At 39.0% G+C, this 23,148-nt stretch overlaps 1 protein-coding gene across 1 annotated transcript in view; it reads left to right on the top strand.

Moving 5' to 3' along the window:
- Nucleotides 1-1,775: 1,775 nt before the first annotated feature.
- Nucleotides 1,776-23,148, top strand: part of LOC126101467 (uncharacterized) — an 88,021-nt gene continuing 66,648 nt past the window's right edge. The window contains exons 1-3 of the mRNA XM_049912118.1: nt 1,776-2,496; nt 2,560-5,352; nt 19,414-19,626. Coding sequence (XP_049768075.1) covers nt 2,086-2,496; nt 2,560-5,352; nt 19,414-19,626 — 3,417 coding nt within the window. The 5' untranslated portion in view covers nt 1,776-2,085. The remainder of the gene's footprint in view (nt 2,497-2,559; nt 5,353-19,413; nt 19,627-23,148) is intronic.

Genomic DNA, 23,148 nt, shown 5'->3' with positions numbered 1-23,148 from the left:
TACTAATGTTTACATTTTGCTGGTTGGTAAGTTGTCACCACGATTTGAAATGCAGTTTATCACGGAACTATTTTCGTTGTATGTAAACCATTGCTTCTACAAATGCAGTGATATATACCAAACATAGTTTCAAAATTTAAGAACAGAATAATGGCTGCCAAGCCCTGGAGTTGAACCCAGGCCCGTGTTGCTAGAGCAGCGAAAAAGGCATATATTGTGTTAAATGGTAGTATCTGTAATTCTTTTCATGACACATCTGAGTATTATATTTGTTCTTATGAGTAAAGAATGTGCTAATACGTGTTTCAAATTTCGTGGTCAGATTAATCACCATGTATGAGTAATAAATTGTATAGAAATTATTGAATGACTAAACATACAATATTTTATACCAGAGAAATATTCAGTAGGTCGTCACAGGCGTATTTAGAGCGTCAAGTGTGACATTATTTAAGAGGACGCAGTGGAATGAGGCCAAGGTGGAAAGTGAAAATTATGTAATGGTTTAGATCGCCAAAAACACCGTAATTTACGAAAATCTAAAAACCAGCTTCCAAATAACGTTTGAAAATTTGTTGCTTATTTGATGTGGTCGACTATGACGACAAACAGTCCTTGTGCTACCAAGTCTACGGCAAATGTAAGAATACTCGCTGCATCCGGTAACATCGCTGTCCTGTTGACATGACAAGACGCTTGTGGTAAATTGTAGGTTATAAACGCTGTAGTTTGCGATTGTTGTGCTTTAAATCACATCATTCGAAGTATGTCAATGTATAGTGAGTTTGTGCGGTAATAACGTTGATCGTACCTGTTTACAGTGTTTCCTTGAACTAGTATTCTCGAGCAAGAGAACACACAGAAAGAGAGCTAGAAAGTGTTGAATATAATTTAATTACATTTAAATTCGATGTATAATATGTTGTCAGATTGTAACCAGGTTAGTTTTATTTTACCAAGAATGTAATTTAAATACCTAAACCATCGTACTTTTCAGTATAATATTTACATAGCTTGCTCTCATGGGCCTGAGAAACGCCCCTTGTTTAAAATTGTTTGATCAAGGAAATTGAAAGAAATATTATTATTATTATTATTATTAATTTATTATAAAAAATGACGTGTACATTTACTTAGTATTTCTTGTGGCTTATCAACTTTTTCCAGTTCACAACAGGACAGTATTGAGAGAGATCTTTTTTTTTCATATTTGTTTCAGTCCTGGAAATCGCCCCCTCCATATGAAGACAAAATGAGAAGAAAATTCGTTTTATTTGGGTTGAAAAGTTTTTATTTACATTCATGATAGGCAAAAAGAAATGGGGGAAAGAAAGATGAGGCCAAAATCTTGAAAAAGAGAACAATTTAACCATAATGTATACAACTAGTTCTCAGGGACAAGCCAATAAAATATTTTTTTCATAGTCAAAGGACCTTACTAGTCCACATTATCAAGAGGAATCTGAATTCAGGAACAGATAAAGCCAGTACAAGTAACACAAACATATTATGCCTTATTATATAATCCTTTTTTGTCTTACATGCAGATGTTTATAGTTTTATGTTACAATAGTTAAACAGGGATAATTTTTTAAACAGATATACTACAAACTATATCTCTCTTTTATATATATACACACACACAAAGCATATTTTCCATAGTTATTGTTGACAGATTCACTCTTTGTTCTGTTGGACAAAGTAATTTTTTACAATGTTGTTATACTAGATAACTAATTCCTTTTACAATTCTATTGAATACCAAAGAAGACTAACATACTGGGTGCATCACTTCTTTAAATAGGTTTCTTTCAGTCATTCATCCTCAGTAAAGAAAACCCATTTTACACAAGTCATAATTGCCTTGTTATATACATTACTATTATTTTAAAGCAGTATCTATACCTGATCCAAGAAAGGATATTTCATTTTAAACAAACCACTCCAAAAGAATAAATGTAGATAATTGGTTCAGTTTGTTTGTTGTAAATACAGCCTAATAGAACCATCTGATGAACGTACAAAGGAAACTATACTTTTTAAGTCACAACTGGTTATGCCTTTTGTAACTAGTTGTTGCCAAGAATGAGTGATGACCATGAGGGGAGAGACGGGTGCCTGGAGAGAACTAGTTTCCCCTTATTTCACCCAAAGAAAAGTAAAATACTCTCCAGAACTGTTACAGGAAGTGATAGAGCTAGGAAACTTGACAGGTATGGAGGGACAAACATTGAGGAGTTGGAAGATGAAGGGTACAGGGGGAGAGAGGACTTGCAAGCTGAACAGTTGACAGGCAGTAGTGCTGGCAGCAGTAATATTGGTATGAGGCTTCCAGTACCAGAAGTAGCCAGTGCTGATCTCCTCATGAGTCAGGGATCATCTGTTTCTTCGGGAAGTGGCCTTGGCCAATATGTACTGAACCCATTTCTAGCCATGGGCATTCAGTTGCCACAGCTGGCCCTTCTGCTGCAGCAACAACATCTTCAGCGGCAGCAGCAACACCACCACCACCATGAACAGAAGCATCAACAACAACTTGGACAACATACATTGCACCAGCCAGCCACCACACCTGCCATTGGTCATTCACTGGCATCAGACCATATACGTGATATTGCTCCTCCATTAGATCACAGCAAGACCTGGTCACATAACATTCCAGCTTTTCCTCACCTTGGGAACAGTACCTCAACCAGAACTGCTGCAAATCCAGTATCTTTGGCTGGTGCCACCTCAAATTTAGTAACATCACAGATCCGGCCAATGGTGCAAGTGCCCAGAGAAAACCAACCAGTGCAAGCAAACAAAGACGATTCAGTTTCTGGTAACAATAGCAGTGCTAACAAACACCCATTTGTATGTGAAATATGCCGGCAGTGGTTTTTTGCAAAGGAAAAGTTCATTATGCATTTAGTTATGAATCATAACATGCATTATTGTCGCTTTTGCTCAGAATTGTTTGATGTAGTTGAGATGCGGGATGTGCATATTGTGAGGACACACTTACCCTTACAATGTGATATGTGCGAATCTCAGCTTCCAAGTTCTGAATCATTGTCAGAACACTATCTGAGTTCTCATGATGTACAAAGTTGTCTTTATTGTGGAGTTCTGGTGCGCCCAAAATCCTATTACAGCACACATGCCAGAAAGAAACACTTTATATCAAATGAAGACATGTTGGAAAGTGAAGCAAGAATACGAATTTTTCAAAATTGGGGAACAGAAATAGGCAGTGGTGGCTCTGTTTGGAACTTTACTTGTAACCTCTGCGGCAAAGAACGTAAGAGAAGTGAGACATTTGGACATTTCTTTTCATATCATCGTGTGTCGCTACCATGTTTAATGCAACTTTTGACAGGAGAAGGAGTTTCTATTTCTGTGCAAGGCACGCCACCTACTTCCACTAGTTTTCAGCATTCTGCAGATGAAACTCCATTGTCTGTAGTGCCAGAGTCTTCTGTTATCTCAGGGAATTCATTAACTATTGATGAAAACCGAAGTAGTCAACTGTGCTGTACTGTGTGTGGAAATTCATTTACACAGCTTGTGCCAAAGTCTGCTCATGAACTTTTCTGCCGTGGACTGAGTGTGTGTCGTGTCTGTGAACAGGCGTTTCCAAATGTGATAGTGCGAAATGCTCATATGCTTGGAGAGCATGGAAAGTTACCATGCCGCATCGGGTGCTCTCCAGATTCAGCCAGTTTCTCTCAGGATGTGGAATTGTCAACACATTATTGGCACGAACACAATATTTTTGTCTGCACATATTGCAAAGCTCTGGTGGCTGCTGATAAAAAGCTTTTTGCGGAGCACCTGAAAAGGGAACATAATTGCTTACCTGATTGCCCTGCTTTGCAGGGAAATGGTGTTGGGAATGGGATCTTCCAGTGCAGGTCTTCTAAAATGAGTTTATTTGTGTATTGCACTCTTTGTGATTTGGATTTAACAACTATCATGAAAGATATTAATCTCCTTTTTAAACACTTTCAGTATCATAAGATTAGTGTTTCTGCTGCACTGGAGCTTCTTGAGAACCATTCAACATTCAGTAGTAATTCATTTCAACATACAGATGACAAAGGAGAACAACTTAGTGAAAAGGATACTTCAGTAATTGGTGATGAATTTCAGACTAATTCCAACAAATTGCCTGCCATAGACGAGAGAGAAACATTAGAGGCTTCATCAAGAGATGACAAAGAAAAAACCAAATCTACACCAGACTTGTCTTCATCTGTAACTGATACTTCACAAATCAGAGGAACTGATGATGTGTTCAATGATGACATATCAAATGTAAGAGAAAGTAATTCAACATCAATGGATTCATTTCCTAGAGTGAGTATCAAAGAGAAACGAGAGTCTTGCAGGAGTAGTAAACAACTTAAAGCTAAGTTAAATGTGGTAGAAGAAAGAGATGATGAAAGAAGTGGTTCAACCAGAGTAAATGATGATGTAATTGATGACTCGTCTAGTGATCTGCAGTCATCAGATGAAGAGTTTGGAATATCTGAGGCAGATGCAATTGATAATGAATACACAGAAGAGGATGAAAGCACAGCAACAGAGGAGCTCAAACCGGGAGGTGGCAGTAGTGGTGTAGGCAGTGATATTGCCGAAGCAGAATTTGATCCACATGATGTTGAATGTGTGTTTACAGACACAAGTGATGATGAATGTGATGATGCAGAGTGTTCACTAAACATCTCCGTGAAGAGAGAACAACTTGATGCGCAAGAGAGAGAAACAGAACCGGAAAATACTCTGGCCACAGCAGCTGGGACTGATGAAAGCAGTGATGTGCAGGTGAAAGTAGAAAAGGCAGATCAAGGAGACCAGAAAAACAAAACCCATTCACCACCAGCAGAAATAATGTGTGAAATCTGTCAAGGACAGTTCGTCACAGAAGATGGTGCACCCGAACTTGCACGCCACATGAATGTTTCGCATGGATTTGCAGTGTCTACCTATGGTGTTCGTCAGTTCACATGTGATGTGAATCAGTGTGGTGAATCATTTGTCTCCCAGACTGCTTTAGACCACCATATGACAAGATTGCATGAAGGACCACCTGCTAGTTCCAGTTCAGAAAGTACAACCGAATACGGATGTCCATTTTGTGCTATTCGATCATGTGTGAAAGCTGCTCTGCGTCAGCATATTTTCTCTGCCCACTCTAAAGAAAGCGCACGTGAATCACCACCCCAAGAGCTCAGATATCAGTGTCGACATTGCAACATTGGATTCTGGAGTGTAGAAGAGAGAAATGACCATCACGTTCTGAAGCATGAAGACCAGATTGAGAGCTTCTACAAGTGCTGTATCTGTCAGCGGGTGTATGCCAGTAAGGTAAGTGTCTTCCTGCAATTATTTAATAGAACCAAAATTGAGTTGCTTGTCTATGTGGGATGCAGTGGATGAAGAGGAATGTTCAGTGCTAGTCATTGGCTTTGACCAATGGTGTGAGAAGTATGTGACTAATGTCATAAGCAGTTTGGCAACTATAATATGATTTTGGTGGTGACTTTTTTTTTTTTTTCATAAAGGCTAAGTTACAGCTCAGTCTGTCACCACAGCCAGGTGTTTTGCTTTCACATTCATTAGCTTTCCCAGCTAACAATCAAATTGTGAAAATGCACACTAAAAGGTGATGTCACTGGTCAAAGCTGACCACTAATATTGAATATTTCTGTTGAACTGATCAGTCATATGATTTTGTGTTGTTTGTGAGTAGCATATCGCTATTAGTTACACGTGGTTTTTCCATTTCAGTGTTCACTATCACAAAGATTTGCAGGCTTCTTGCTTAAGAACAGGCATTTGCATGCACTCATCTCCTTTCTTTCTTATACGTTATTATACTCTGTTTTTTGTTTTTGCACAGACTTACTTTTACCTTTGGCACATTATAATTTCTTCACTTTGTTATTAGTCCTTTGCAGTTGCTTCTTCGGTCTACTTGTCATCTTTTTATGGTTGTCATTATACTGATTATGTAGATTATCATCATACCAATACCAAGCTTAAAATAAGTTGCAACTTTTGAAATTTAGCTTGCAGAAGGGTAGATGACACTACTGCTCTGGCGATGATTGTGAGGAGCCAATTTCCCCTCCTGTGAGACCAACAATTTGGTTGGTATGTTACATGTTACCACACCATCAATAAACATGAGCAGATTCGGTCAAATATGAGTGACGTGTGTGGCATGCATGTTGCACATTTGCAAGAATGTTATCTTCCACCAGGACTATCTGTAAAAGCAGTCATGTTACCTACATGCTAAACTGGTACTACTGTGCTGCTTTCTACGTGGGCATGATATCTAACAAGCTGTCTGACTGCATGAATGGGCACTGACAAACTAGGCTGAGAGATAGTTGGAATATCCAGTTGCTGAACAAGCACCCCAACACAGTGTGCTTCACTTCATTGACTGCTTCACAGCCTGCGTCATCTTGATTGTTCCTACCAGCACCAGCTTTTCTAAATTACGCAGGTGGGAACTCTCCCTGCAATATATCCTACATTCCTATAACCTCTTCAGGCTTTTAACCTGCACTAGTCCCTGTCCTCCACCTACCTATGCCGTTTCCTGCTCCCACTCCAGCCCCACATGGCGTTCTATTCTGCCAGTGCACACAACAGTCTTCTTTCCGTGTCTCTACTTTCCTGCTTCTCACAAACCTCCCACCTGCACCTACCTCCTCCACCGTGCACCATGTCCCTGCATGCCCCCAGAGGCAGCACTATACCTTCCCCCACCCCTGTTCTGCTATCTCTCCCTTTCACCACCCCATGTTGCCTCTGTATCCCCAGATCCCCATGTGCCCCAGATTGCTGGACACATCAGACGCTGGCACAGTTCACAGTCTGCATTCTAGTCACAGCTGCTAGAAACAGTGATTGTGTGTTTGTTTGATTTTGTGTGTGTGTAGGGGGGGGGGGGGGGGCATGTCTCTCTCTCTCTCTCTCTCTCTCTCTCTCTCTCTTCTTTGTGCTGTCTGTGACTCATCATCTCCTCTGTGTAGTGATTAGCAGGCTATCCTCATAGTACTGTTCTTATTCCATTATGTACTTTCTGTTGTGTAATATAGTGGTTTGGAAGATACCTGGTGAGCAGAGGTTACTTATGTCTCACATTCATTTGTTTCTTCATTGTGGCCCTGTGTCATGTGCCATAAAGTGATTGTGATGCTGATTATCTCGTAAACGTTTCAAATTGTGATGGCTGTTTATTTTTTAATTCAGAAGTAGTTAGTCTTATCTTCCATGGACTATTTGCACAATAAATTGCTCTGGCATGGAATGAATTTTTTTTCATTTACATCGCAAATTAGTTTGTGAATATGGGTTCAGGCAGAATATTTTTGTCCTCCCTCCTTACCGCCCCCACCCCCCTCCCCCAAAGAGCTATAATCATGATATTATTTGATTATCGCAATGTGTTGCTAATATCACCCAGCTATTGGCACACCATACTTCACTGCCAACATAGCTTCACAAAACATGCAAGCAAAGACAGTGCCCGTGATCTAGAGCTTTAACCCAACCAGATCAGATTAGGAGAATTCTGCTACCTCTAAGCAGACTGGTGGTCTACAATGAATCTGATCCATGCAGGAATGTGTGTCCTCTTATGAAATCTCCTAAGCCCTAAATGTGAATCTTCACCTCAGTGAAAAATACTAGATGGCCTGAAGTTGTTTGGGTAAAGCACTGCCCATAAAAGACAAGGGTCCAGTTTCAATCCTGGTGTGGCACATTGCCTGTCTGTCTGGAAGTCTCAGGCAGATGGTGTGTGCAGTCAGAGTAATAACAGTATATCAATCAGAAAGACTTAAATCTGTTTGGCAGTCTTGAAACTGTATTTTTGCTATTTGGCTGTTTATGAGTGAACTCTTCTGTCTTAAATGTGGTTGTCTTTGAGCCCAGCAAGAAGCATCAGAGAACACACACTATGCAACTATTATTGAAAAAAAGAGAGGAAGAAAACAGGAGGAAGGACATGTATTCTCTAGGACAATTCCTAAACGAATGTGTATCTTTCAGCAAAGTTAAAATACAGTTCTGTCCATAACACCTTCGATCAGGACGTCTAAGTACAGGGATATTCAGAGATCGCACTGAATCATTTTGCTAAGATACTGCACCATCTTTTCTCATCTTGAAGTGAACACAAGCATAGAACACCAGCTCGTGGAGCCTCAGGACTTTCACATTTATGAATCATGTGTTTACTGATATGGCAATATGATTGCAGTGTGCTTCTTTCTTCTCCTGTAATCATGCTAAGCAGTTGTAGTCAGATATATTGCACACATCTCATTGTTGTAAAATGCTAGAATCAGATTGGAATACATATGATCCCCTGGTTCACAGCGATCATTGAATAATGATAGTGGAGAAAAGAACAGCAATCAGTCATGAAATCCATCATTTTATTACAGCATATCTAGATTTCCACCATTATGTAGTTATCTTCAGTGGATAAAACAGCAGGTGACACTAGCCTAAAGTATCATGTAATGAACAGTATTTGGTTGCTGTAGAGCATACAGTAGTCAACATTAGACTACTGCATGCTTTATAGCAACCAGTATTGTTTATTGTGTGATACTTTGGTCTAATGTCACCTGTTGGTTTATGCACTGAAGATGACCATGTATTAATAGAAATCTGGATCTGCTCTAATAAAAAGTGATGGATTTCGTGATTGACTGCTGTTTTTTCTCCATTGACTAAATGTTAGAATATCAAAGAAATTAAACAGAAAACTTCCTGTAATATTGACTAATCATGTTCATAAAGCATTTTATGAAATTACTGTTTTTGGCCTTCATTTTCAGAACCTCATCTTACATTTACTCTCTGGTACCACACCATCTTAATGTAAATTTTCTACTGGCCACCCGCTTCTGTCCTGTTAGTTGTCTGTTTGTGTGTGGATGATGCACGTGTACCGTAGATAGATAATTTTTGCTGTTGACTAAGCCATATGGCTATGTCATCGCATTTCTATGGATCACACAATATGTGACACGTAACTTTATTTTATATTTGCAATGTAAGTAATTTTTGGGGTTTCTGTTTTCTACACATATGACTTCGATGTATTGGTTGAAATATATCCTATTTTAATGTTGCTACACCTTCTGAGGATGACTGTTCTATATCTGTCGAAACGTAGGTAAAGGTTTGAAGAAACTTTTGATGTGCAGATGGTTGGCTGTATGATCCCCATTGCATCAAACTATATTTGAAAAAGATCAAAAAATACAATTCATGCCCATGGAAAATCAATGTTTCAATTTAAAAAAACAACATATTGTAACCACTTGCAAACATGTTTGTTAAACAAATGCAAGGCTATAAAAGAAATCTAACAACAAAGCAAATTGTACTTCAGATAAACAGCATTAAAATTAAAGTTTGACATAATTATCATATTGTTTAATTGGTTTGCATCTACAGTTCATACTAATGAAGGCACTTATATTTTCACTAATTAATTAGCTGTCTTAAAATACCTCTTTCAGTTCTGAACAAGGCCAAAATGTCAAGCCTGCATTGAAATATAGATGCTTGAAAGCAACTTCATTGTTGAAAATGACTTTCCTCCATTGCTGATTGTGGCCATGAGTAACAGGTGTGTTCTTAGATCGATCTTGATATTAGGAAAACAGTCTTAGATTTTTTTGTGTGAAAGGTAGTTTACACAGTCACATTTCCTAACTGCTATTTCAGTTTTGTCATCATTTTGATGCTTTCTAAATCTGCTCCGATTTGTGGAAAGAAGCTCTTCTATCGCAAGGATATTTATTGTATTTGAACTCAGCGTATGTTCAAGAATTCAGCAGCAAACCAATGTTAATGATATTCGTCTGTAATTTGGTGGGATCATTCTTTCACCCTTCTTGTTTGCAAAAGCCATCTGAGCTTTTTTCTGGTTGCATGGGACTTAACACTGTGGAGAGATTCACAAGAAATTCAAGTTAAGTAAGGGATTAATGCAGCAGAGTACTCTTCTGTAAAACTGAATTAGGACTCCATCTGGGCCTGGTAATGTATTTCTTTTAAAATCTTTCAGTTGTTTCCCTGCATCAGGGATGCCTATTGCTATTTCCTCTATACAGGAATCTGAACAATGGTCAAATGACGGTATGTTTGTGTACATTCCTCCTGTGTGAATGAGTTTTTAATTGCAAGATTTAAAACTTCAGATTCTTTTTGCTGTTTCTAATGCAGCACCAGATTCGTCAATGAGTGAATGAATAGAAGTCTTCACCTTCTAAGTGATTTTACATAGGACCAGAATTTTCTTATGTTCTCAGCAAGATTTTTTGCTAAGGTATGATGGTGGTAGTTGTTGCATGCTTCCCTGATCGATCTTTTTGTACATGCATGAAATTCTGCTAAAATTTGCTTGTCGTCATCTGCACTTTGTTTTTTTGGTCCGAGAGTGCAACAGTCTCTGCTTTCTCGAAAATTTCCAAATTTTGCTGTTAAATCATGATGTGCCTTTTCCTTCCTTGATGACTTACTCAGCACATACTTCTCCAGGGTGTGATTTACAGTCCATTTAAACTTTGCCCGTAATATCTCTTTGTCTGTTGTGTGGACTTGATGATGTCCATTCATTGTCTTAGTGGGTGCTAACAACCACTTATCTGCTGGTTTTAGCAAAAATACGCTCCTACCCTTCATGATGGATTTATTATTAACTTTGGTAACCATTGTCACTATGATAGGATAGTTGCTAATTGTCTCTATACTAACATGGTACATAAGCTCAGTCTCGCATCTCCAGACAGTTTTCCGGAAAAGTGTTCGAAAGGAAGTACTTTCAAGACTGTCTGTCCATACCACCTGCAATGTATCCATAGGTGTCCCAGTCTATACTCAGTATGTTAGTCACCTCCAACTAATAAGGGGTGTCTCTCAAACCTCTTTGATTTCAAGGACCCAGGAGGGAATAAACCACAGTAGATACGACAGTGAAAAATGCACCGCATTGTAGAGCACCTCAAAGACTTTATATTCCCACGTCAGAAGTGCCAAGTATCATCGCCAGAGTGCAGCATGCTCGCATGAAGTGAAAATGGCGACTCCACAGCAGTGCTCACAATCAGTAGTATGGTCTACAGAAACAAAATCGCCAATTATTGTGCAAAGAAATCATCGTCGTGTGTATGAATGTGATCCACCTGATGTGAAAACAATTAAGGAATTGTATAGGACGTTTATGGCAACAGGAAGTGTTCCGAAACATTCTGGTGGTGCACGTTATGGTGTTTCAGAAGAGACAGTGGAGGATATCGGACAAACATTTCACAGAAGTCCACGTAAGTCAATTCGTCAAGCACCTAAGCAACTTTATGTACCTTGATCAATATTGCATCGTGTACTTCAACAGCATCTTCATATGTGTGCTTACAAAGTACAAATTCTGCAACATCTTGACGCTGAACTACAAACCACATTGACAACAGTTTGCTGCAGATATGCTGCAGCATATTGATATGGATGTCAGCTTCCTGGAAAGATGTTTATTCTCAGATGAGGCAACCTTTCATCTATCAGGAAGGGTTAATAGGCATAATGTTCAGATTTGGGGTTCACAAAATCCACACATTGTCATTGAACATGTTCATGATAGCCCTTAACTAAACATCTGGTGCGGGCTAATGCACCACAGGATTGTTGGACCGTTCTTCTTTGCGGAACAAACAGTGAATGGGTATGTGTATCTGGACATGTTGGAGCAGTTTGTCCAGCCCCAGATACAAGACTGGTAACCCAACATCATTTTTCAACAAGATGGAGCTCCGCCGCATTGGTCAACAGCTGTTCGCAAGTTCCTAGATAGGAAATTTCCCAGTCGTTCGATCGGACACGGAGGACCCATTGCCTGGCCACCATGTTCACCCGACATTATGCTGCTTGATTTCTTCATGTGGGGATTCGTGAAAGACCGCGTGTATCCAATCGAAGGGGACGATATTCCTATGTTGCGACATCATATCACTAATGTGATTGCAACAATAACAGAGGAAATCTTACAAAGAACTTGGCAAGGAATTGAATATAGACTCAGTAGTCTTCGTGCTACAAATGGTTCACACGTAGTAGAGGTGTATTGATGAAAAATGTATAAATCCTTTGAGATGCCCTACAATGTGGTGCAATTTTCATTGTCATATTTACTGTGTTCCAACCCCTCTAGGTCTCTGAAATCAGGAGGGTTTAATTGGCACACCCTGTATTGCATGTTTATGATATTTGTATGCTTCTGTGCATAGACTTTCTTTGAATGATTCTAAAACTGTCACAGCAGGATTGGTTGACTGGTAAAAAGTTGGATAATTAACTTACAGTTCACCTAGGCCTTATTCATTTGTCCATATAACTTCACAGTCAGACTCTACAAATACTCCGCTATGTGAGTAGCTGCTTCCTTTGTGTTGTGACTCTTGACATGTCAAGGGGACTCCTACAACTCTCCGAGAGAGAGAGAGAGAGAGAGAGAGACTGGACTGTGGTAGGAGATGGTGGCTGGATAGGAGAGATCTTTCTACCAAATCTTCAAAAGTGGAGTGAACTTAAAGCCCTCTAACACTTGCTTGTATTAGAATTGTGCTTATGATCTGTCTAACATAGCTAGTTGATTAAATTCGAAATTGTTCTACAAAATAATAATAATAATAATAATAATAATTCAGTTATTATTATTATTATTATTATTATTATTATTATTATTATTATTATTATTTAAAATAGTCTATCATTGTCATTGGTTTCCCCCTTAATAGTTTTAGTATTGATCATACAATGTAAGATTTCAGGGCCGGTACTGACATCACATAAAACTTCCAGGCTATTAGGCTATGGTTGATGTATAAAATTTCCCCTAACGGAGACATCTTCAGAGGGAAAATGGCGAACTGAAACCAGAACTCAAAGGATTGCCAATTATATATACAATGTAGTGGACGCAACTTGTCTATCAGGTGACATTGGGTATCACTGGTAATGCCAACATTCTCGATTGAAAGTAATTGATCGTCATTCTTATGTAGCAGTGTTGATGTCCAAATTTTGTCTAATTTAACACCTTCCTCTTTTAAATTATAAAATTATTATGGCGTTTATAAATGTCAATTGTGCCCCTCTTTATGCATGCGATGTTGTCAATATGACACTCATCTCAGTGAATTTTATTTCATAATCACTTTCTTGGTAAAGTTGTTCCACTATGGCTGATTTATCCTTTGCCCTAGGCAGCAATTCCTCTTGCTTTCAGTGACATAGGTGTCAACACTTTTTTTTCCCCCCCCTCTTCTACCAGTCCACAACTACAAGAAATTTTATATACGCCCATTGTAGCCAAAGGACGTCATATATCTTTTGCAGATCTTAAACATTCTTTTATCTTCCTGGTGGATCTGAGCATAGTTTCCATTCCTTATTTGCTCAACATTTTCCCAATGCAATCTGCAGTCGTACTGTTGAACAGAAGGAAAACTTTCCCTTTGGGTGTCCATCATTCCTCACTGGTCCAGATTCTCTCACTAGGGCGAAACGCTCTATCCATCTCCTTGTTAGAATAACCATTCTCCTTGAATGTTGAAAGTAGATGCTCAAGCTCATCTTTAAGTAAGTTGATTCACAAATTTTGCGTGTCCTACCGAGGTTTTAATGACCCCTCTTTTTTGTCTGGAGGGGTGGTGGTTAAAATCTTTATGCAGGTAACCGTCAGTATATGTGGCGTTTCTGTTCACTTGCTTGACAACACACACATCCAAGAAATTCAGCTGGCCGTTACTCTCCATCTCCACAGGAAATTGCTTTTTCGTATTGATGCTGTTGAGATGTACCAGGAAGGAATCCAATTTCTCTGCACCGTGTGCCCAAACTACAAAAGTATCATTGACATAGCAGCCCCAATTGGCTGGTCTTTTTCTGGCAGTCTGCAATAGATGTTGATCAAAGTTCTCCATAAACAAATTGGCAACAGATGGACTAATGTGTTCATAAAAAAAACTAGTGATATTCTCATAGCTGAGGTCACATAATAGACTGTGTTGCCCTCTATGCTGCCTATATAATCAGTGTTCCCTCGAGATCTGGTTGCAGTTTGCCATTTAACTCTGAAGATATCTTCCACAGTTGGTGGAGAGGAAATGTTAAGAGAGAGTTTTATACATCAACTATGGCCTAATAGCCTGGAAGTTTTAAGTGAAGTTTCAGCATTGTCTCTTAAAGTTGTAACTGATTATTGTGTAATTTGTTGTTTACAAAATTGAGGGTAAGGCCTAGTTATAAAATATGCTGTTATTAAAGCTACTCTGCCACACATGTTCTGTATTTTTCCATTTTTCCATTACCCAAAAATTCTCTACTCTTAAAATTTTACTTTTAATAACAGACATTATGAAAATGTAATTGCCGAATTACTTAAAAGCTGATATTGAATTCACAAAATGAAGTACTTTAAGTTCCTAAAATCTTCTACATAATTGTTGTGTGCGTTTTTCTTCATTTAAGGACTTATACAGTTCATACACTAAAATATTTAGCCTGTTTTTTTGTTCCTTATTTGGGATAGTGAAGTGCTTATTTGGGATAGTGAAGTGCTTATTTGATTCATTTATATGTTAAGAATATGCAGAATCATCAATACCGTTCTGTATAAGTCATCTTGCCAGCAAGTCATTATTAGAGTGATTATGTTTCAACTGTTTAGAATATTTTCCCAAGTTTGACAGATGTAAGCAATTTCAAAAACTTTATATCCTATATGTTTATTGTCAGAAGGGGCTTTTTTGGTAATACTGCAACGTTATTATTTTGTAGTAGTTCTGGTGTTGTGGTGTTTGTACTGTGCACAAACTTTATTATGAAAGTTGTCCTACACAAGTTTCCAGGCATGTCGGTGAGAATTTGATGATGATAAGTGGCTTCAAATCGTGTACTTCACCGCTAGATGCATTACATTGACACATGGAAATTCTTTTAAATCGTTCTTGGAAAATTGCCTTTTACATTGTTACATTAAGATGTTAAAATTTTTGTGACCTATTGCTTGAAATCCTTAAGTTGTGCATAAATAATGGACTGCAGTATTATATTTAGTCATTTAAAATACTGACTGGGAGGAGGAGGGGGTGGGGGGGAATACCTTATGCTCTCCTTTACTAAATACTGTAATGTAGTTGTGAGTCGTGCAGTATATTTTAAGATTTTCAAGGCGTATATATTGTTTCTAAGGAATTCTTCTAGCTTAACATATTGTACAGGTGGTTATTTTAATTTTTTTCACTTGAACTTGATCTAAACATTTAAGTGTTATTGAAGTGGTCCTTGAAGTGGTCATTGTGCCCCTGGCAATAGTAGATGCGACTTTTCACAACAAATGTATTCAGTACTTTCAGGTTGTGGACTTTTTCACAACCATTATCATTCAGTATTGTCAGGCGCTGGACCCTGCTAATGCATCAGTATCATATGTTGTTAATAAAAGTCAGTAACCACAATTAATAAAATTTGTATATTTTTTAATATTCTCTCCCCTCCCCTCTGCTATACACTCACCTTTGTTAGTATAAGTAGTTGAAAATGTGTTGGTATTGCTAAGTTTAAGCCATGGGAGATTGTTTCAACCCATAATTTTTGCAATAGTGTTTGGAACAATGTCCTTTATTATTTGGGGTGTTTCTTATCATTTTCACGGTCACTCTTTAACATGAGGAACAAATACTGACCACAGCAGGCAGTGTTGGTAGTAATCATCTGGTGCATATAAACTGTACTCCTTCATGCCGTCATGTCTTGCAATATGTGCATGTTTTACTGTGGCATTCACCTACCTCAATCAGATGTGGCAGAGTGATAATTATATGTCAGTGTTCTGGATACTGAGAGTTATATTTAGTGTAATGTGTTCCTCATTGAAGTTGATTCTTATGTTAGCAAGGACATTGTAGGTAATGTAGTGAGCATTTAATTATACTTATTTAAACTCGGAGACTTTATATAAGTAAAAAATGTTAGGAACCCAGTAGAATTTTTCAAGTAATACTTCGTTTAGGTTAATTTTCTGTATTTGAAGTACTCAAAGAAAATAAAATGTACATGTGAAACATAACAAGCAATGATTCTATGAAACTTAGGAGAGAGGCCTGCTTCTTCAGAGGAATATGATTCTTTTTTGTGGTGCCCAGTTACATTTTACAGTGCCATTCACTTCAAATTATCCTTTATCATGCCAGACTTCTTTCCTGTATATATGTGCTGGGTGGTTATAGTTCAACTTTCCCTGTTTAACACGTTACAACATGGAAACTAATTACCGTATGAGTACCAAATATTAATGTCCAGATTATGGAGTGCACGCTTCCATACATCACAGCGCCACCATCCAGTTCCAGCTATGGCCACCAGGTGTTGTGATCAGTCATCATGATTCGTAGTCTCCCTCACCTGATGTCTCAACATGAGCTTGGACAAAAAGAGTAGGACATTATTGGTGAAGCCCTGTTATCAAAACAAAAGTAGTGCTGCAGCTGCACTTTGAGAATACTGCTGGCTGATGGGAGTACAGAAGGGTCCTCTTTCTCCACTAGCTATGCGGAGTATGAAGAAATGGACATTGCTCCGGGAAGGGGCTGACGACTGGGTGCACCACAGTGATTTATGAAACCGCTCTTTCTATGGCAGACAATGCTGCGAGCAATTGCCATTCATCAGGCAGTGTGTGTGCTGTGTGATGACAGTTGGACCATCCCATGGTCAGCTGTACGGAAGGTGCTTCAAACCATCCTCAAATGGTATCTGTACAAGATCCATAGCACAACAACGTGTTGACTTCGCTCTCCACTTCCTCACAAGGATTGAAGTTCATGAGGGCTGGCCCTGGACCATCCTACGGACAGATGAAGCTCATTTTTCTCTGACGGCTGAGGTGAACACACAAAATTGTCAAGTGTGGGGGAACTTCACCTTCAATCACTGTGCATAAAGTTCCTCTGCATGGTGAACATGTCACCGTATGGTGTGGCCCATTCTTTTTTGAAGAGGTTGGCATTCAAGGACCAAAGATGTACAGTGTGACTGGCCAGTGTTACTATAGTATGCTTCGCAAGCATGTCATACCTGCCATACAGGAGAACGATGCATTGAACTCAGCAGTTTTCATGCAAGATGGGACCCAGCTGCACATCACTCGTGAAGTTCACCTTCTCTGAAACACTTTTGGAAACAATCAAATTATCAGCCGATTTTTTTCCAAATGCTTAGCCGGCACGGTTACATGATCTCTCCGTCTGTGGTTTCCGGTTGTGGGGCTACCTGAACGACAGGGTTTACCAGGGGAACATTCACATACGTGCTGAGCTGAAGTGCAGGACATGCTTCATTCTGCTTTACAGAATTCAATCCTATGCTTTCAGACTCTTCTGGACATTGATGGACGCCATATTGAGCCCCTTTTGTAGCAGTGTTGGTACTGGTATGTAATGGTATGATGTACTGTAGCAGCACATTAAAAGTGCATTATTTCTTTTATGTTCTTGACATTAATGCTACCAAGTTTGGTACTCGTACAATAATTAGTTTCCGTGTTATAATGTGTTAAATAGGAAAAGTTTAATTATAACCACCCGGTATAAAAAGTCAGCCTTGCCATCTATGTCTTCAGACAAATGTCCATACTTAAATCGTCAACGGGATCATCTCCAGTTATATAATTCATCAATTTTATGATGTATATATCAGTCTTGTCTTCAAATTGAAGATGGACTTTTTTGAGCCATCTCTGTGTAACATTTATATTATTTGCCAAGGGTAACAATTTATTCTGTCTAGTTTCTGCCCCGAAGAGGGAGTCTTGAAATAGTTCTCATATTTTCTATAACACTGAAGGAATTCGTTTTAAGGAAGTAATTTTTGATAATTTTACTAACCGTGAGCCAGACTATCCCTACCGCCATGTATTTGTAGCTTCAGGGTCTCCATTTTAGTTGTATTTTATTGGATTATCTTTAAATGGTGCAGTAGTACCATTGTTTCTAAAATATTGAAAGAGGAAAAAAATACCGTTGTCTATTGGCAACAGATTAGCGAACACATACAGTAGCTGACACGTTTTTGAACTTTTGGTGCTTCAGAAAATAGGAAAAAGGATGGAAGGAAACAATAGTTCTTGGACATGAAAGTCCTTTAGGTTACTGAGTCAGTAGAGCTTCCCTAGCATGTATTGGCATTGAAATTAATGCTAAAATACCAGCAAGAGACAAATTTGAAAACCTAACAAGATAGGGCTTATAACCATGAGGACTATTTCATTTTGTAGCTTTTTTTTAGACAGATAAGTTTCTTATTTCAATGGAGTTAGTTAATTTCATATTCCATAGATTATTATGGCTGCCATGATAAATCATGTTCATTGGTCGCTTTGCATTAACATCACAAATTATTTTGTAAATATAGCTGTATTGCTGTTTGTCAGACACTTTATGTCACAAGGTAAGTAATCTTTTTGCGCTGAAGACAATCTTTATGTGGAGTAGTGAATGCATTTTTTCTTCTGGTATTGTATGTACTTTATTTTTACTTTTGAACTGCAGTGGATTATTTATGACGAACTCCATGAGGGAATAAATATACTGTGACACTGTGGTCGAAATGCATACCTTCTTAAGCAAATGTCTAAAAGATGATTGCAATTGAACACCACCTATTTTTACAGCGTGTTTTTGAACAGTGAAGACTTTCTGTCTCAAAGATGAGTTACCTCAGAATGTTATTCTATAGGACATTATTGAATAAAAATATGTAAAGCACATCACATTATTAATTTGTCTCTCCAGAAGATTTACAGTGATTCTAAGTGCAAATTTGGTTGAACTAAGTTGCTTTGTAGGAGTTCCGAAACATGCTTTTTCCAGTTTAAATTCTCATCAATATGAATATCTAAGAATTTTGATGTTGCCACCCTATTTATTATTCCCTCACTCTGTGTTACACTTATTGATGCAGTAACTATAGATGTACAGAACAGAAACTGCAAGTCAGTGATAATTTTAATGACATTGTTTATTATTTCTTCCATTGCTGTATGTCTGGTTGGATTGATTACAACACTAGTGTCAGTTGCAGAATTCTTAAATTGCTACTGCATTTTAAAAGTTAACTAACAAATATTTTTATATTGTTTAGTTTCTATGTTTGTCAAGCTATTACAGTTCTAGGTTGCAATTTGAATATACAGATGTTTAATATTAGAATACTGACATGTGATACAATATTAAGCTGTCAGGTACTAAAATGTATTAATGTTAGACATTGTTTTTGTTAATTCTTGCAAGACAAATAAATAAAATAAAATACATACTACTGGTGTCTCAACAGTTGTGTCTCAATCGTCACATGCGCCTGGATCATGCAAGTGAGCATCTGTATTCATCTCTGGCATACAAATGCCGTCTCTGCCTGACTCTCATCCCATCAACATTAATGTTGCGCCAACATTTCCGAGAAAGTCATCCATCATCTCTGGTATTCCACTGCCATCGATGCAACACCACACTCAAGACTAAGAAAACACTGAAATGCCACATAAAGGTAAGTCATTCTTCTGCATTATTGGATAAATCATCTTAGAGTGCTTTAGTTTTATCACTTTTCCATTGTCTGTAGTATTTAATTTTATTTGTTTTCTGTTTATAATGTAACCATTGTCACTTTCTGTTTGTGTGTGGCACTCATTATAGAATAGTTATCTCTGTGCCTCCTCTTTACAACACTCTGTACTTGCGTCAATGAAAGGTATACTTACAATCATTGTATTCTAGGATTGTATCTAACATACCATTTTAAACTTACTGCCAGCAGATAAACAAATAATTAGAATAACTAAAAAGACAGTTATTGAATTGTGTGCCTGTGCAAGTAATTTGATTCTAGATACTTCCGTTACAGTTTTTATTCTTTTCCCATCCCTAATAACCTGACTAAGTAATGGTAATGGTGATGTAAAAGTTGTGGAAAACTTGAGTGGGACTTTCACTTTTCAAACTGAACACCTTCTTTAATGAAATACAGTAGTAATCCTTGAATATGAGTGATACAAGCATAACAACATATTCTGGTTATGGTATGGAAAAACTGTTGACTCTGCAATAGGCATCGACCAATTTTCTCTTAGCATTCCTCCCTGGGGCTAGGGGGTGTGGGGGAATTCTACTAACCTCCTGTGGGTGAATACATTGCAGGTGTGGTGCCCCGAGCCATTACAGTGCTGCTACTACTACTTTATAGTGCAATTTTTGCCTCCCTTTGTTTTGTTCCATCCCCTCACACTATCTTTCCCTGCTTTCCTGATTACAGCATGGCTTTCAACTAGGTCTCTTCTTGGCTACTTCCCATGACCCATCACGTTACCTCTTACCTTTCTTAATTACTTTTGATCTCTGTTCAAGTTTCAAATCCATTCTTTTCCAAATTTCTCCAAAGTGCAATTGTGCAGGGATTGGTATCCAACGTTGTACATGGATATCAGCTCAGATGCAGCCATGCTGACACCCAGTTCTGCATAAAACTGCCTGCCAAGCACAAAACCTAATACAATAACCAGTCCATTGGTTCACTGGAGGGGGGAAGGGGTGGGTGCCATGTTGTAGCCCCCTGACAATGTAGCGGCCACATTGCTGGCATCTGTGGTATACTGTCCACATGCATACTCCAATAGTCACAAGGATTCATGGCGATACTTGCCATGACAAGTGGATAACGCCATAGTGGGGTGGCACCCTGGGAGAGCGACCCCCATTTGGTATGGGTGACATCAGGGTACAGCCCCCATGAAGTGACTCAGAGTTTGCAAGCCAGCAGTTGCAAGGCCCTGCTGTCTCTTCAGATCTTAACTCTCACTACAATACTCATTTAGTGCAACCTCAAAGTGTCTCAGTCATTGGTTCCATCTTGGGAGGGGGGGGATAATGCCATCGGAAAACCCTATGCATCACAGTTGACAAAATTATAGATAAAAAATCTACTCACCAAGTGGTGGCAGAAAACACGCATAAAAGACTGTTGTAATCGGCAAGCTTTTGGAGCTAGTGGCTCCTCCTTCAGGAAGAATGGTTGAAGGGGAAGGAAGAATGGTGAAATAAAAGGACTGGAGAGGTCTAGGAAAAGGGGTATATTTTGGGAAAGTCACACAGAACCGTGGGTCAGGGCAGACTTGCCGTATAAGTATTGACTTATAAGACTTGCCGTATATGGTAAGTCTCCTCCGACCCGCGGTTCTGGGTGACCTTCGAGAAATCTAGACCTTTTCCTAGACCTCTCCAGTCCTTTTCCTTCACCATTATTCCTTCCCCTTCAACCCTTCTGCCTGAAGAAGAAGTCACTGGCTCATAAAGCTTGCCGATTACAACAGTCTTTTATGTGTGTGTGTGTTCTGCTGCCGATAGTGAGTAGATTTTGTATCTATCCAGTTAAATAATGTTGTCAATAATTGACAGTACATAGTGCTAGAACAGACAAGATCTTTCTAGAGATGAAACCTGGTGGTGTGGCACCATCCTGATAAATGCAGAGGACTCCACTTGGTCTTGAGCCTTACGTTCATGTACTACTTCGATTGGAATTCCAGTTTCTTTTACTTCCCATTGAAGTTTAAACAAAACAAAGAGCATTATCTTTGAGTGGGACTTGATATTACAATCTGTTGAAGAGCCCTGTGCCATCCTAGCAAGGATGCAAGGAGTCCATGTTGTCTTTCATATCCAAAAGGGACGATGCTCTCAGAAAATGTGAAGATCATAGGTTACTCCGACATTGAACCTAATGTACTACCATCTATGCATTACTTTAAGCTCTTCCGTTTCAGAGATATTTTGATGTCCCACTGAACCAACCTGTGGCAATTGTGAAAATGCTGAGCATGACAGAACATCTTGTGTCCATCCTGCACCTCATGTCACTTGTTCTCACTGGCATTGCGCCCACCTGCCAACGTGTTTCATTTATGAGTGAAGGAAGAGATAATCTAAGCATACAACTCCTTTGTCATATATCAATGTTGAAAACAGGTACAAATCTCTTAACCATGTTGTTATGATGACAATTTTATCAAAATTGTGGCAGGAATTGTTGTTGCCGCCGGCCGAAGTGGCCGTGCGGTTAAAGGCGCTGCAGTCTGGAACCGCAAGACCGCTACGGTCGCAGGTTCGAATCCTGCCTCGGGCATGGATGTTTGTGATGTCCTTAGGTTAGTTAGGTTTAACTAGTTCTAAGTTCTAGGGGACTAATGACATCAGCAGTTGAGTCCCATAGTGCTCAGAGCCATTTTTTTTGTTGTTGCCCACGTAGGTGACATAGACTTCTTGTCACAATGCAGTGAATAACACCTGATTTGAGTTGACCTGACCATTTTATCGTGTCTTCTGTCTAAACTTTGCTCCTCTAGATTTGTCCAGAGAAGCACTCTACTCCAGTGTCTCCTGGTATAGGGACCCTCTGTGGGAAATCCTCCTATCGCCATGTGGACTTGAGGCTCAACACGAACCAGCAACTGAAGGAAATGTTTGCTGTGAATGCAGGGCAGCCCACTCTTTTTCTGCCCTCAGGGGCTCAGCATTTGTTTGCTGCGTGAGGGCTTGGCAACCCCGTGGTTCCTGAACTGGGGACGGGTAAGCGGCGCCAGTCTCCTGTTACCGTAAGCTCTGGATATGCTTCAACAACCACTATACCGTGCAGCAGTGGCTGTTAAGGTGGAACCTGCAACACCTTAGTTGTATAAGGCTCACTCAGGCATGTGGGGCTCTATCTGAGTGGACCATTGTCTCCTTAGATCCTCATAGGACTGAGATGGAACCCTCGAAATCATAATCTTCTTCTCCTTCCAGTGGGAAGGGTGTACTGTATGGGAGTATTCATAACAAATCCTCCAAACAAATGAGGGAGGCTAGTCCTTTTGGTAACCTGCATCAGTTGAATTACAGTAACAGGGCTCAAGGAGTCATAAATTAAAATGTGTTTTTGGTCATTAAGAGGAAGGAGGGGATGTTGGAAAAAGTGTCCCCCTTCTATATCAATTCAGAAGAATGCAAAATCCCCAAGACTGGCTAAGTTTCACGG

Source organism: Schistocerca cancellata, chromosome 9 (genome assembly GCF_023864275.1).
Source record: "Schistocerca cancellata isolate TAMUIC-IGC-003103 chromosome 9, iqSchCanc2.1, whole genome shotgun sequence".
In the NCBI taxonomy this organism is placed as follows: Eukaryota; Metazoa; Arthropoda; class Insecta; order Orthoptera; family Acrididae; genus Schistocerca; species Schistocerca cancellata.
This window is presented reverse-complemented; position numbering and strand designations above follow the sequence as displayed.